The sequence below is a fragment of the Sciurus carolinensis genome, chromosome 6 (assembly GCF_902686445.1).
Source record: "Sciurus carolinensis chromosome 6, mSciCar1.2, whole genome shotgun sequence".
In the NCBI taxonomy this organism is placed as follows: domain Eukaryota; kingdom Metazoa; phylum Chordata; class Mammalia; order Rodentia; family Sciuridae; genus Sciurus; species Sciurus carolinensis.
This window is the reverse complement of record NC_062218.1, coordinates 115,642,181-115,656,494: the sequence shown is the minus strand read 5'-3', so window position 1 is coordinate 115,656,494 and position 14,314 is coordinate 115,642,181. Positions and strand designations below refer to the sequence as shown.

Below are 14,314 nucleotides of genomic sequence, written 5' to 3'. Positions count from 1 at the left end.
TTTTCAATTATTCCTGAGGGTGTGGCCATCATCATTGAAAGGGCAGCTCCCTTCCTGAGACACCTACAGGAGACTTGAGGACCTTTGACAGGACCTAGGAATCAAGAAGAGGAGGTATTGAGAGACTTGGGACCAACTCAGAGCCACTGGGTGAGTCTCTCCCACTGTGCGGGATCCCCAGATGGGGCAGTAGTCCCGAAATGCAGGGAACTTCATGGAGTAGAGTGGCCCAGTGAGACTCCCCTGCTGGAGCCGTGAACCCAGTCAACTGGGAGCATTGCAGAGCATGGCCGCACAGTGAGAGGATTCGACGAAGAGTGAGGGTCCGAGGCTCAGGCAGTAGCTCCAGTCCCCAGGGAACATAGCAAAGGAGGGCCGCTAAGCCAGGGAGTCCCTCGCAGGGCCAGGCTCCCCAGCCCTGGTGGTAGATTGGGACCCCTGGGAATGTCACAGAGGAGGGCTGCCCAGTCCAGGTGGTAGTTCTGGACCAAAGGGAACTTCTCAGAAAAGAACTGCCCAGCGAAACTTCCTCACTGGGTGAGTCTTCCCTGCTGGACAAGTCTTTCCCACCAGGGCAGTAGAACCAGAGACACAGGCCCAGATCAGAGTTATTGGAAATCTACAGAGACAATATTAATCAATAGAGGAAATCTGCAATATCTCAGAGTTTCACTACTAGAGGGATAGATACCTGAGCAATATGAGAAAACAAGGGAAGAAAATGTCCCAAACAAATCTAGATGCTACAGCAATAAAATCCAATGACAACATAGCAGAAGAAATGTCAGAAAGGGAGTTCAGAATGTCCATAATTAAAATGATCAGGGAAGCAAACAAGGAGATGAAAGAGCAAATGCAGGCATTGAATGATGAGATGAAAGAGCAAATGCAGGCACTGAATGATCGCACCAATCGACAGTTAAAAGAGCAAATACAGGAAGCAAAAGATCATTTCAATAAAGAGAGATTAAAAAAAAAAAAATCCTTGAAATGAAGGAAAAACTCCACAGAAAGCATAACCAATAGGATAGAACACCTGGAAGACAGAACCTCAGATATTGAAGACAAAATATTTAATCTTGAAAACAAAGTTGACCAAACAGAGAAGATGGTAAGAAATCATGAACAGGATCTACAAGAATTATGGGGGCTTTCTGCCCGTGGACGCCGCCGAGAAAGCATCGTTGAAGTCTCTGTTCCTGCTGCCGTCATGTCTAAATCAGAGTCCCCTAAAGAGCCCGAACAGCTGCGGAAGCTATTCATCGGAGGGCTGAGCTTTGAAACAACTGATGAGAGTCTGAGAAGCCATTTTGAGCAATGGGGAACCCTCACGGACTGTGTGGTAATGAGAGACCCAAACACCAAGCGCTCCAGGGGCTTTGGGTTTGTCACTTATGCCACTGTGGAGGAAGTGGATGCAGCCATGAATGCAAGACCTCACAAGGTGGATGGAAGAGTTGTGGAACCAAAGAGAGCTGTCTCAAGAGAAGATTCTCAAAGACCAGGGGCCCACTTAACTGTGAAAAAGATCTTTGTTGGTGGCATTAAAGAAGACACTGAAGAACATCATCTACGAGATTATTTTGAACAGTATGGGAAAATTGAAGTTATTGAAATCATGACTGACAGAGGCAGCGGAAAGAAGAGGGGCTTTGCTTTTGTAACTTTTGACGACCATGACTCTGTGGATAAGATTGTCATTCAGAAATACCATACTGTGAATGGCCACAACTGTGAAGTGAGGAAAGCCCTGTCAAAGCAAGAGATGGCTAGTGCTTCATCTAGTCAAAGAGGTCGAAGTGGTTCTGGAAACTTTGGTGGTGGTCACGGAGGTGGTTTTGGTGGAAATGACAATTTTGGTCGTGGAGGAAACTTCAGTGGTCGTGGTGGCTTTGGTGGCAGCCGTGGTGGTGGTGGATATGGTGGCAGCGGGGATGGCTACAATGGATTTGGTAATGATGGAAGCAATTTTGGAGGTGGTGGAAGCTACAATGATTTTGGCAATTACAACAATCAGTCATCAAATTTTGGACCCATGAAGGGTGGAAACTTTGGAGGCAGAAGCTCTGGACCTTATGGTGGTGGAGGCCAATACTTTGCCAAACCACGAAACCAAGGTGGCTATGGCGGTTCCAGCAGCAGCAGTAGCTATGGCAGTGGCAGAAGGTTTTAATATTGCCAGGAAACGAAGCTTAGCAGGAGAGGAGAGCCAGAGAAGTGACAGGGAAGCTACAGGTTACAACAGATTTGTGAACTCAGCCAAGCACAGTGGTGGCAGGGCCTAGCTGCTACAAAGAAGACATGGTTTAGACAATACTCATATGTATGGGCAAAAAAAACTCAAGGACTGTATTTGTGACTAATTGTATAACAGGTTATTTTAGTTTCTGTTCTGTGGAAAGTGTAAAGCATTCCAACAAAGGGTTTTAATGTAGATTTTTTTTTTTTTTTTTGCACCCATGCTGTTGATTGCTAAATGTAATAGTCTGATCATGACGCTGAATAAATGTGTCTTTTTAAAAAAAAAAAAAAAAAAAAAAAAGAATTATGGGGTATCATGAAAAGGCCAAATTTAAGAATTATTGGGATAGAGGAAAGCACAGAGAAACAAACCAAAGGAATGGATAATCTATTCAATGAAATAATATCAGAAAATTTCCCAAATCTGAAGAACGAAATGGAAAATCAAATACAAGAGGCTTATAGGACTCCAAATATACAAAATTACAATAGACACACACCAAGGTACATTATAATGAAAATACCTAACATACAAAATAAAGACAGAATTTTAAAGGCTGCAAGAGAAAAAAAATCAAATTACATTCAGGGGGAAACCAATACAGATATCAGCAGATTTTTCAATCCAGACCCTAAAAGCTAGAAGGGCCTGGAACAACATTTTTCAAGTTCTGAAAGAAAATGGATGCCAACCAAGAATCTAATACCCAGTAAAACTTACCTTCAGATTTGACAATAAAATAAAATCCTTCCATGATAAACAAAAGCTAAAAGAATTTACAAAAAGAAAGCTGGCACTACAGAATATTCTCAGCAAAATATTCCATGAGGAAGAGATGAAAAACAATGATGTAAATCAGCAAAGGGAGGAACTACCCTAAAGGAACTGTCAAATAAAGGAGAAACTAAGGCATGTAAAAAAAAAAAAAAAAAAGAGTCAAATGACTGGGAATACAAATCATATCACAATAATAACCCTGAATGTTAAGGGCCTGAACTCATCAATCAAAAGACAGACTGGCAGATTGGATTATAAAGAGAGATCCAACAATTTGCTGCCTGCAAGAGACTCATCTCATAGAGATACCCACAGACTAAAGGTGAAAGGATGGGAAAAAACCATACCATGCACATGCACACAGCAAAAAAGCCGGAGTATCCATCCTCATATCAGATAATATGGACTTCAAGCCAAAGTTAGTCAGAAGGGATAAAGAAGGACATTTCATACTGCTTAAGGGAAGCATAAATCGGCAAGATGTAACAATCATAAATATCTATGCCCCAAACAGTAGCTCATCCATATACATCAAATGAATCCTTCTCAATGCCAGAAATCAAATAGACCACAACACAATAATACTAGGTGATTTTAACACACCTATCTCACCACTGGACAGATCCACCAAACAAAAATTGAACAGAGAAACCATAGATCTCAATAAGACAATCAATAATTTAGACTTAATGGTCATATATAGAATATACCATCCAACAAAGAGCGAATACACTTTCTTCTCAGCAGCACATGGATCCTTCTCTAAAATAGATCATATTTTATGCCACAAAGCTACTGTTAGCAAATACAAGAAGATAGAGATACTACCTTGTATTCTATCAGATCATAATGGATTGAAATTAGAAATAAATGACAGTGTAAAAAACAAACTACTCCAATACCTGGAGATTAAATAATACGTTATTGTATGATGAATGGATAACAGAAGACATTAGGAGGGAAATTAAAAAATTCTTAGAGGTAAATGAGAACAAATATACATCATATCAAAATCTCTGGGACACTATGAAAGCAGTACTTGAAGGAAAATTTATTTCATGGAGTGCATTCAATAAAAGAAGAAAAAATCAACAAATAAATGTCCTAACACTGCAGTTCAAAGCCCTAGAAAAAGAAGAACAGAGCAACATCAAAAGTAGTAGAAGACAGGAAATAGTTAAAATCAGAGCTGAAATCAATGAAATTGAAACAAAAGAAACAATAGAAACAATTGACAAAATAAACAGTTGGTTCTTTGAAAAAATAAACAAAATTGATAAGCCCTTAGCCACACTAACAAAGAGGAGAGAGAAAACTCAAATTACTAAAATTCAGAATGAACAAGGAAATATCACGACAGACACGAGTGAAATACAAAACATAATTAGAAGCTATTTTGAAAATCTATACTCCAACAAAATAGAAAATCTTGAAGACATCAACAGGTTTCTAGAGACATATGAATTACCTAAACTGAAACAGGAGGACATACACAATTTAAATAGATCAATTTCAAGTAATGAAATAGAAGAAGTCATCAAAAACCTACCAACAAAAAAAGACCAGGACCAGTTGGGTTCTCAGCTGAGTTCTACAAAACCTTTAAAGAAGAGTTCATTCCAATACTTCTCAAAGTATTTCATGAAATAGAAGAGGAGGGAACCCTCCCAAACTCATTCTATGAAGCCAATATTACCCTAATACCTAAACCAGACAGAGACACATTGAGGAAAGAAAATTTCAGACCAATATCCTTAATGAACATTGATGCAAAAATTCTCAACAAAATCTTAGCAAATCGCATACAAAAAGATATTAAAAAGATAGTGCACCATGATCAAGTGGGTGTTATCCTAGGGAGGCAAGGTTGGTTCAACATTTGGAAATCAATAAATGTAATTCACCATATCAACAGACTTAAAGTCAAGAATCACAATTATTGCGATAGATGCAGAAAAAGCAGTTGATGCCCTCTTTCACCACTTCTATTCAACATTGTCCTCGAAACTCTAGCCAGAGCAATTTGACAGACCAAGGAAATTAAAGGGATACGAATAGGGAAAGAAGAACTCAAACTATCCCTATTTGCTGATGACATGATTACATATTTAGAGGAACCAAAAAATTCCACCAGAAAACTTTTAGAACTCATAAGTGAATTGAGTAAAGTAGCAGGATATAAGATCAATGCTCATAAATCGAATGCATTTTTATACATAAGTGATGAATCCTCAGAAAAAGAAGTTAGGAAAACTACCCCACTCACAATAGCTTCGAAAAAAATAAAATACTTGGGAATCAATCTAACAAAAGAGGTGAAAGTCCTCTACTATGAGAACTACAGAACACTAAAGAAAGAAATTAAAGAAAACCATAGAAGATGGAAAGATCTCCCATGTTCTTGGATAGGCAGAATTAATATTGTCAAAGTGACCATTCTACCAAAAGTGCTATACAGACTCAATGCAATTCCAATTAAAATCCCAATGACGTACCTTACAGAAATAGAGCAAACAATCATAAAATTCATCTGGAAGAATAAGAAACCCAGAATAGCTAAAGCAATCCTTAGACGGAAGAGTGAAGCAGGTGGTATTGCAATACCAGACCTTCAACTATACTACAAAGCAATAGTAACAAAAATGGCATAGTATTGGAACCGAATTAGACAGGTAGATCAATGGTACAGAATAGAGGACACAGACACAAATCCAAATAAATACAATTTTCTCATAGTAGATAAAGGTGCCAAAAATATGCAATGGAGAAAAGATAGCCTCTTCAACAAATGGTGCTTGGAAAACAGCAGAATGAAACTAAACCCCTATCTCTCACCCTGCACAAAAGTCAACTTGAAATGGATCAAGGACCTTGGAATCAGACCAGAGACCCTGAATCTTATAGAAGAAAAAGTAGGTCCAAATCTTCAACCTGTTGGCTTAGGATCAGACTTCCTTAACAGGACTCTCATAGCACAAGAAATAAAAGCAAGAATCAATAACTGAGGGAGATTCAAAGTAAAAAGCTTTTTCTCAGCAAAGGAAACTATCAGCAATGTGAAGAGAGAGCCTACAGAGTGGGAGAAAATCTTTGCCACTCATACTTCAGATAGAGCACTAATTTCCAGAATCTATAAAGAACTCAAAAAACTCTACACCAAGAATACAAATAACCCAATCAACAAATGGGCTAAGGAAATGAAGAGACACTTCACAGAAGAAGATGTACAAGCAATTAACAGATATATGAAAAAATGTTCAACATCTTTAGTAATAAGAGAAATGCAAACAAAACTACCCTAAGATTCCATCTCACCCCAATTAGAATGGTGATTATCAAGAACAAAAGCAACAATAGATGTTGGTGAGGATGTGGGGAAAAAGGTACACTCAGACATTGCTGGCGGGGATGCAAATTAGTGCAGCCAGTCTGGAAAGCAGTGTGGAGATTCCTTAGAAAACTTGGAATGGAACTACCATTTAACCCAGCTATCCCGCTCCTTGGCCTATACCCAAAAGACTTAAAATCAGCATACTACAGAGACACGGCCACATCAATGTTCATAGCTGCTCAATTCACAATATCCAGATTGTGGAACCAACCTAGATGCCCTTCAATTGATGAATGGATAAAGAAACTTGGTATATATATGTACAATGGAATATTACTCTGCCACAAAGAATAGTAATATTATGGCATTTGCAGGCAAATGGATGAAATTGGAGAGTATCATGCTAAGTGAGATAAGTCAATCTCAAAAAACCAAAGGACGAATGATCTCGCTGATAAGTGGATCATGACACATAATAGGGGGTGGGAGGGGGGCAAGAATGTAGGAAGGAAGTACTGTATAGAGGGAAAAGAAGGGTGGGGTGGGGGGAAGGAAAATATAACAGAATGAATAAAAAACTATTACCTTATGTAAATGTATGATTACACAAATGGTATGCCTCTACTTCATGTACAGAGAAACAAGATGTATCCCATTTGTTTACAATAAAAATAAATTTTATAAAAATTTCCCCTAATTTATCCTACCAGTCATTCATCATTCAAAGTGTATTGTTCTATCTTTATGTATTTATATAATTTCTATAGGTGTTTTCATGTTGATTTATAATTTCATTCCATTATGATCTAATAAGATGTAAGGGATTATATAATTTTTTGTGTATTTGCCAAAAGTTGCTCCAAGGCTTAAAACGTGTTCTATTTTGGAGAAGTTCCATGGCAGTTGAGAAGAAAGTGTATTTGTTTTTTTCTTGGATAAAATATTCTATAGATATCTGTTAAGTTCATTTGATTATAATATTTTTCAGTCTTTATTGAGCTTATATCTGAATGACTTTATCTCTTGGTGACAGGCATGTTGAAATCACCTGATATTATTTTACTGGAGTTTTTCTGAGTTTTTCATTTGAGTAGTGTAGTGTCTATTTTATGTAGTTAGGTGCACCTTTGTTTGGGGCATAAATATTTAGTATCATTAAATTTTCTTGTTGGATTGTTTCATTTACCAGTATGAAATGACCTTCTTTGTCTCTTTTGATAAATTTTGGTTTAAAGTGTTTTCTTGGATATGAGGGTGGCTATTCTCTTGTAGCTACCATTGGGCTCCATTTGCATGGTATATCCTTTCACTTTCAGTCTGTGGCTGTCTTTGCCTGTAAGTTGAGAATCTTGCAAACAACTTATAGTGGAATCTTATTTTTTAATCCATTCCATCTGCCTTTTAATTGGAGAGTTGATACAATGTTATTATAGAGAGATTTTTAAAATTTCTGCCACTTGGTTTTTTTTTCAAATGTTCATCTTGTTTCTAAACTTGATCTTATTTCTCATTTGTTTAGCTACTGTTCATTCATGAGTTCTGGGGTTTGCTTTAATTTCTTCAATGTGAAGTCTTTGTTTATATATTTTCTATAGTGATGGCTTAGTAGCAAGGCATTCTTTTTGTTTCTGCTTGTTTTGTAAGATTTTTTTTCATCATTGATTCTGAAGGATAGTTTTGCTGGATATAATAATCTTGATTATCAGTTAATTTCTTTCAGGACTTGGAACCCATCATTCCATCCTTCCTGACTTTTAGAGTTTGTGCTGAGAAATTGGATGTAATTCTGACTGGCCTGAAAATGTGGCCTTTCTTGATGATTTTAAAGTTCTCTTCTTGTTCTGTATGTTAAGTTTTGTTTTGTTTTGTTTTGTTTTAATAATGTTTCATGGTGAGTTTTGTTTTGTTCTGTTTTTGTACTGGGATTGACTTCAGGGTGCTTTATTACTGAACTATATCCCTTTTTGTTTTGCTTTTCATTTTGAGGCAGGATCTCACTAAGTTGCTTAGAGCCTAAATTGGTGAGGCTGACACTAAAATCCTGTCTCAGCTTCCAAAGTTGTTGGGATTATAGGCATATGTGACTACACCCAGTTAGAGGTTCTTTTCTGATCTTATCTGATTGGGGTTCTGAATAGCTCCCTATATCTGGATGTTCATCTCATTTTTAAGGTTTGGAAATTTTTCTGTGTTAAGAGGTTTTCCATTTCATTAACCTGCCTCTCATGACCCTCTGCAGTTAATGATTCTTAAATTTAGCCTCTTAATATTGTCCCAGATTTCTTGTATATTCTAATCATGGTTTTATTTATTTATTCTTTAATACTGTCGGAATGTTCAAGACTGGTCACTTTGATTTCTAGCTCTAAGTTTCTGTTTTCAGCATGATCTACTCTTTTAGAGACTTTCAATAGGAAATTTTATATGATTTATTGTGTCTTTTATTTCCAAGATTTCTTTTTCATTATCTTTATTTCCTTATTGAATTTCTCATTCATATCCTGTACTAACTTCCTTAATTCATTTGGTTGTTTTTCTGTGTTCTCTTGGAATTTATTGGTCAATTTAACTTCTTTATTTATTTTGGAGAGGGTACTGGGGATTGAACTCAGGGGCACTCAACCACTGAGCCACATCCCCAGCCCTTTTTGTATTTTATTTAGCGACCAGGTCTCATTGAGTTGCTTAGCATTTCACTGTTGCTGAGGCTAACTTTGAACTCGAAATCCTCCTGCCTCAGCCTCCTGAGCCACTGGGATTACAGGCATGTACCACTGTGCCCAGCTTATTGGTCATTTTTATAATCATTCTTTTGAGCTCTTTATCTGGTATTTCCTCCACTTCAATATCTTTGGAGTTAGTTGCTGTGAGTTATGAACTTTAGGAGTACCTTTTTTTTTCATATTTCTTGTATTCCTGTGTTTGCTTCTGTGCATTTGTTGGAATGGATTTCTTTTCTACCCTTATATGTGTGCCTTTTTAGGGTATAATCTCTTGCCAAAGTGCCCTAGAGTAATCTAGACTGAGATGCCCTCATAGATGTGGTATCCATTGTTGTTGTGTTTATTCTGTTTTTGCCGTAGGAGTGCATGTCTGTGAATGAAACCGGAGGGTCTACCACTAGCCATTCCTACTTGGGGCATGGTCATTAGTTTGGGGTTTTGTCCCTTTTGTTCCTGGTATTAACATATCACCAAAGTTTGAGTGTGATTAATTTGTGTGTGGAGCAAGGTGTGCCATCTCTTGGATGGGTTAAGTTCAGCAGCAGAGACACTGCCCTGTGAATGTGTAGCATCCCTGTAAGGTCCCAACATTTCACAGAAAATGGGAAACAAACAATGGCAACAACTGAAGCAAAAAATATACAGCCTTAAATACGCTCTGCCTATTATGACATCTATAATACTAAATACCACAAGAAACAGGAATGGTGGGGTCAGTAATTGGCAAGAGCAAAAAGAAAAATAACCGAACTAAATCTGGCATTAAAGTAAACAGCAGGTGTCATCCATAGTACTAATAACTGCAATAACATAAATGGTGGTGCCAAGAGTTATATAAACCAGGGCTGGAGGTCACTGCTTAGTGGTAGAATGCTTGCTAGTATGTGTGAAGCACTGGGTTCGATTCTTAGAACCACCTATAAATAAAATAAAGGTTCATTGACAACTAAAAATTTTTTTTAAAAGTTATATAAATCAAATATTTAAAAAATATTTCTAAAAGATGGTAAAAATACAGTTCATTAAGAGAAAAAAGGTTATAGGAAAGCAGAAGAAAGTTTAGAATGTTCTAAATGTGAAAGAAGAGAATGTGGAAGAGATGTAGCAAGTGATTTTTATAAAGAATGAGAAAAAAATAGGAAAAACAAAGAGGAAGGAGAGAGAGAGAAGAGGAGGAGGAGGAGGAAGAGAAAAGAGAATTGGCTGTTAGTGGGAGAAGAAAGGAGAGAAAGAGAAACAAGAAAAACAAACAAAAACAAAATAAACAACCCAAACCCTAACCCTCAAACGACAAGGCAAGGAAAAACAACTATCACAAAACAATGCTAAAAATGAAAACAAAGTATACATACAACCAACCAATCAACATAGAACACAACCTCCAAAAAAAAAAAAAAAAAAAAAAAAGAATGAAAGAAAAACAGACTGTTAATGAAAATTGCAAGAATTAACTGCATGGTTGTTGTCAAAACAGTCATTGAGAATGGATGGTCACTGCCCATGCTCACCTATTTTATTTCTTCTTGAGGTTGGGGATTGTTAACCCCTACCTCTTTTTGTGTTGCTAACTAAGCTGGCAGCTGGAGTGGCCAAACACTAAATATGATTGAAATAACTGGCAGGTTTCCTTCTCACCAGTATAAGGTAGGATGAAATGTGAAGTACTGTCAATTGAAGTTTTGTATGGACAGACCAGATTGATGCACTTGCATGGTGGGGCAAGTGAAGAGTTCTTCGCAGGATGTTCCAGGGGCTGGGGCTCAGTTCCGAATAGGCCTTTGGGGCTTTGTTGGGTGGCAAATGCTCTGGAGAGATTAGATCAACACACCCCTACAGTCAAGCAGATACATATCTCTACTGGGAATCTGAATTTCAGGAGCCTCCCAAGAATTCTCCTCCTGGGATAGTGGGGTCAACCCTCTAAGTACTCTGCTGCTCATGAATATAGCCATCCCAGGCTTAGCCCCTGAGTATTCACAATTACTTATTTAGTTTCCCAAGCTTCTTCAGCTGGTCATGTAAACTGCCAGACTCAAAGGCAAAGTGAATTGCATTCCCCTCCATTTTTCTGACTTGAATCCTTGTGGTTACACTCTCTTTGCCTGCTTCATGTTCTGCTAGGTACACTTGAGGCCCAAAGGTAGGTGCTTGCCAGGACAGTATGGCAATGTTTACTATTATCACCTGGTATCCTGCAGCAGCAAGTTGCAACTTGGCCTTAGGATGGCTCCCACCTCAGCTCTCTGTTTACCAGTTGAGAAATATAAACTACAGTTTGCTGTGTAGCCTCTAGATGAGCTGTTTGGGCTGCCTTTCTGGTCTACAGGTTAAATCTGTCTACTGTGTTTCTCTCTGTGTTATCCCTCCCCTCTGTGGTAAACCAGTGCTGCTGTTGCTATTGCCACAACCAACTTGACTCCAATGTACTCTTTCTTGTTTTCTGTTCAATGCACTTGAATTTCTGAGTCTCTAAGATCCTCTGACTATCTGGTAATGAATTTTAGTGAATTCTTTTACTCACCTTGCTGAAAACACTACTCCCACTGCTTGACTTCAAAGCCATGGAGCAACTGGAAGCCATGGAACCTTCCTCTAATCTGCCATCTTGAATCTCCTTCATATTTTAGTTCTCTATGTTGGCAATACTCATTGATATTTCCTCTAATAATGTGTAAGTCAAGGTAAATTTGCACCAGTCTACAAGCTATGAAAATCAGTAAAAATACTCTAATGGCCATGCTTCTGAAAATGTGCTAGTCAAGGACAGCCTTACTCCAGTCTCCTGAAAGTGAGCAAATCAATGACAGCCCCATGTTTTTAGAGAGCGTCAACTGATCAACATCAGCCTTATTCTACTTACATACTACATCCCACATATTTTATCAGCCTCTTTGGTTTCCTTAAATCCTGCTGTACCTTTCTTGACAGTCATTTATTATACCTTGCTCTATTACCTTGATGAATGTGCTCTTTTCTTCTGTTACATGAAGGCCTATGACAAATTTTGTTTAAAGGTTGGGTTCAGCTTTTTAAAAAAATGTTTGAAAACTACTGCCCTAAATACTGTGAAATGTTGAAATTTATTCCTTATGTGGTATTTAAAACTGTATACACTCTTCACTATGTACTAAATAGCATATTGAGAGATTTCTATCCAAAAGTATTTAACAAGCCCTGGGACCTGGATTAGCAATTCATATTTCAATTCATGGCCAAGACTATATAGTTGCATGTTGACTCCTTATGAAGTCCAGTTTGGCAAAGTTGGTTAAGCCTCCATGGTCCACATTTTAAAAGAGAAATGGCTGTTTAAGCTTTAGATCTCTCATAGGAAGACAAATTATAATCAGTGGTTTGGGCTAAGTATGATTCTCAGCTACTGGCAGAATATGGGACCCTGAAAGGAAGATGGCAGTGAGGGACTAAAGATTAAGGAGGGAGGGCACTGGACAGCATTAGGACATGGGGTGCTGTGGTTGAAGATTTGAATGCTGAATGTGGATATTATACCAGTGTTTAAATCATGTTTCTGACACTTGCTGGCTATATGGGCTTAGGTAAGTTGATAAACTCTCTAAGCCTTGGTCTCTGCATTGCAAGAAGGAAGTTAATAAAGCTCATTTTGGGCAGTTTTGATGAGGAAGATGTGAAATGTTAATTGTAGCTAAGTTCTTGGATAACAGTAGGTACTAAATAAATGGTAGCTATTATTGAGTTGTATTACTTAAGCAGCAGGGGGTAGACCTGCCAAGGAAAAGAAGATATGGAACTACTGAAGGTGCATTTAGTCAGTGTGAAACTGAGACACATGTGGGTAGTAATTCAAATTTCTGCAAGAAGGTGTTTGTGGTGAGCAACAAATCAATTGGGAACTTGAATTTATTTTGTAGAAAACAGACAAACGTCTGCTGTGAAATATGGTAATAATTCCACTCGCTAAGTAGGTGTCAAATATTCCCTCTCTCCTTTCTCCTCTTCTCTTTCTCTATCTCACCTGGGGGAAATAGCATCAGAAATTCTTGCAAGAGATCAGTCACTAACTAGCTGTATTGCTCAATCTTTCTGGGCCTTAATTTCATCTCCATATGGGTACACTTCTTTCAAGAAAACCAAAAGTAATTCTGTGAAGATGATTCTCTTAGCCTTTGGCATCTTCACAGGGTGTGCCAATCAAATGAAGTGATGAATTTGGAAGAGTTGCTTTCCTCACTCTACTCAACTGGCCTCCTTCCTCACACTTGGGCCAATACTTGCTAATCTCTTGATAGATTCTTCCCTCAGTAAATGAACATAGCAAAGCCTCTCCAATCATAAAATACAAGTAAATTGCCTTCCTTGATCCTGCTGTCCCACCCAGTTATTCCTCTTTCTTCATTCCTACCAGTCAAGTTTCTTAAAAGAAGAGTTATAATATGGTCCTATATTATGCCAGGGCCTGAATCAATGGTAGCATGACTACTATATGACCCCCACCCTGCCCCGGGGCCCAACTTCCACCAACTATGCTTTGGGAACAAAATTATACAGTATTTAACTTCATTTAAAATTCAATTTTTAAAATTTTGCATTTTGTGAGTACCTGTAGGTAAGTATGTATAAATGTGTGGGAAAAAAAAAAAAAAAAACTGCTAGAAGTCAGATGGTGTAATGTTTAGGGGGATTATTGGCTAAAACCCTTCTCCTAACCAGGTCCCCAAGTTAATTACAAGTTCTTTTTATAGGACAGTGAGTAAAAGGTTCATAACACCAAGGGACAGATTTAGTCAGACTTTTCAACAGTGATCCCTTTAAATATGTTTTATTAATGCATTTTAATTATACAGAATAATAGGTTTTCATTGTGGCATATTCATACATGCATATAATGTACTTGGATTATATTCACTCCCATTATCCTCTCCCCCGTCTCCCATCCCCTTCCACTTTAATAGTCTGCCTTGTACTTTCTTGTTCTTTCCCCCACCTACTGCCCGAGACTCCATATAGGATCTTTTTATATTTTACTTAAAATAATATAAAATGATTGTTAGATATTATTCTTATTAGTCTCTCAGTTCTTTGCTGGTGTGATTTTCTTCCAGTTCTATTAAAAAGTCTCAAGAGTGAAAACAACCACATCAGAGTTTTGTCTATGACTGAGCTCCATGATGCAATCAAGTCTATTACAACCTTTTTTATATACAAAAGACCATCAACAAAGATGACATGCAAGTTCAATATTCCTTTTACATATAGGATACT

General features: G+C 37.7%; 1 protein-coding gene across 1 annotated transcript; it reads left to right on the top strand.

The window, feature by feature from the left end:
* The first annotated feature begins 1,158 nt into the window (after positions 1–1,158).
* Positions 1,159–2,202, top strand: LOC124987063 (heterogeneous nuclear ribonucleoprotein A1-like). The gene has a single exon (XM_047555989.1). The coding sequence runs from the start codon at positions 1,211–1,213 to the stop codon at positions 2,171–2,173; it is 963 nt and encodes a 320-aa protein (XP_047411945.1). The 5' UTR covers positions 1,159–1,210; the 3' UTR covers positions 2,174–2,202.
* Positions 2,203–14,314: the final 12,112 nt, after the last annotated feature.

Coding starts and splice junctions, on each gene's coding strand:
- LOC124987063 (XM_047555989.1), top strand. CDS start 1,211: ATGTCTAAATCAGAGTCCCCTAAAGAGCCCGAACAGCTGCGGAAGCTA.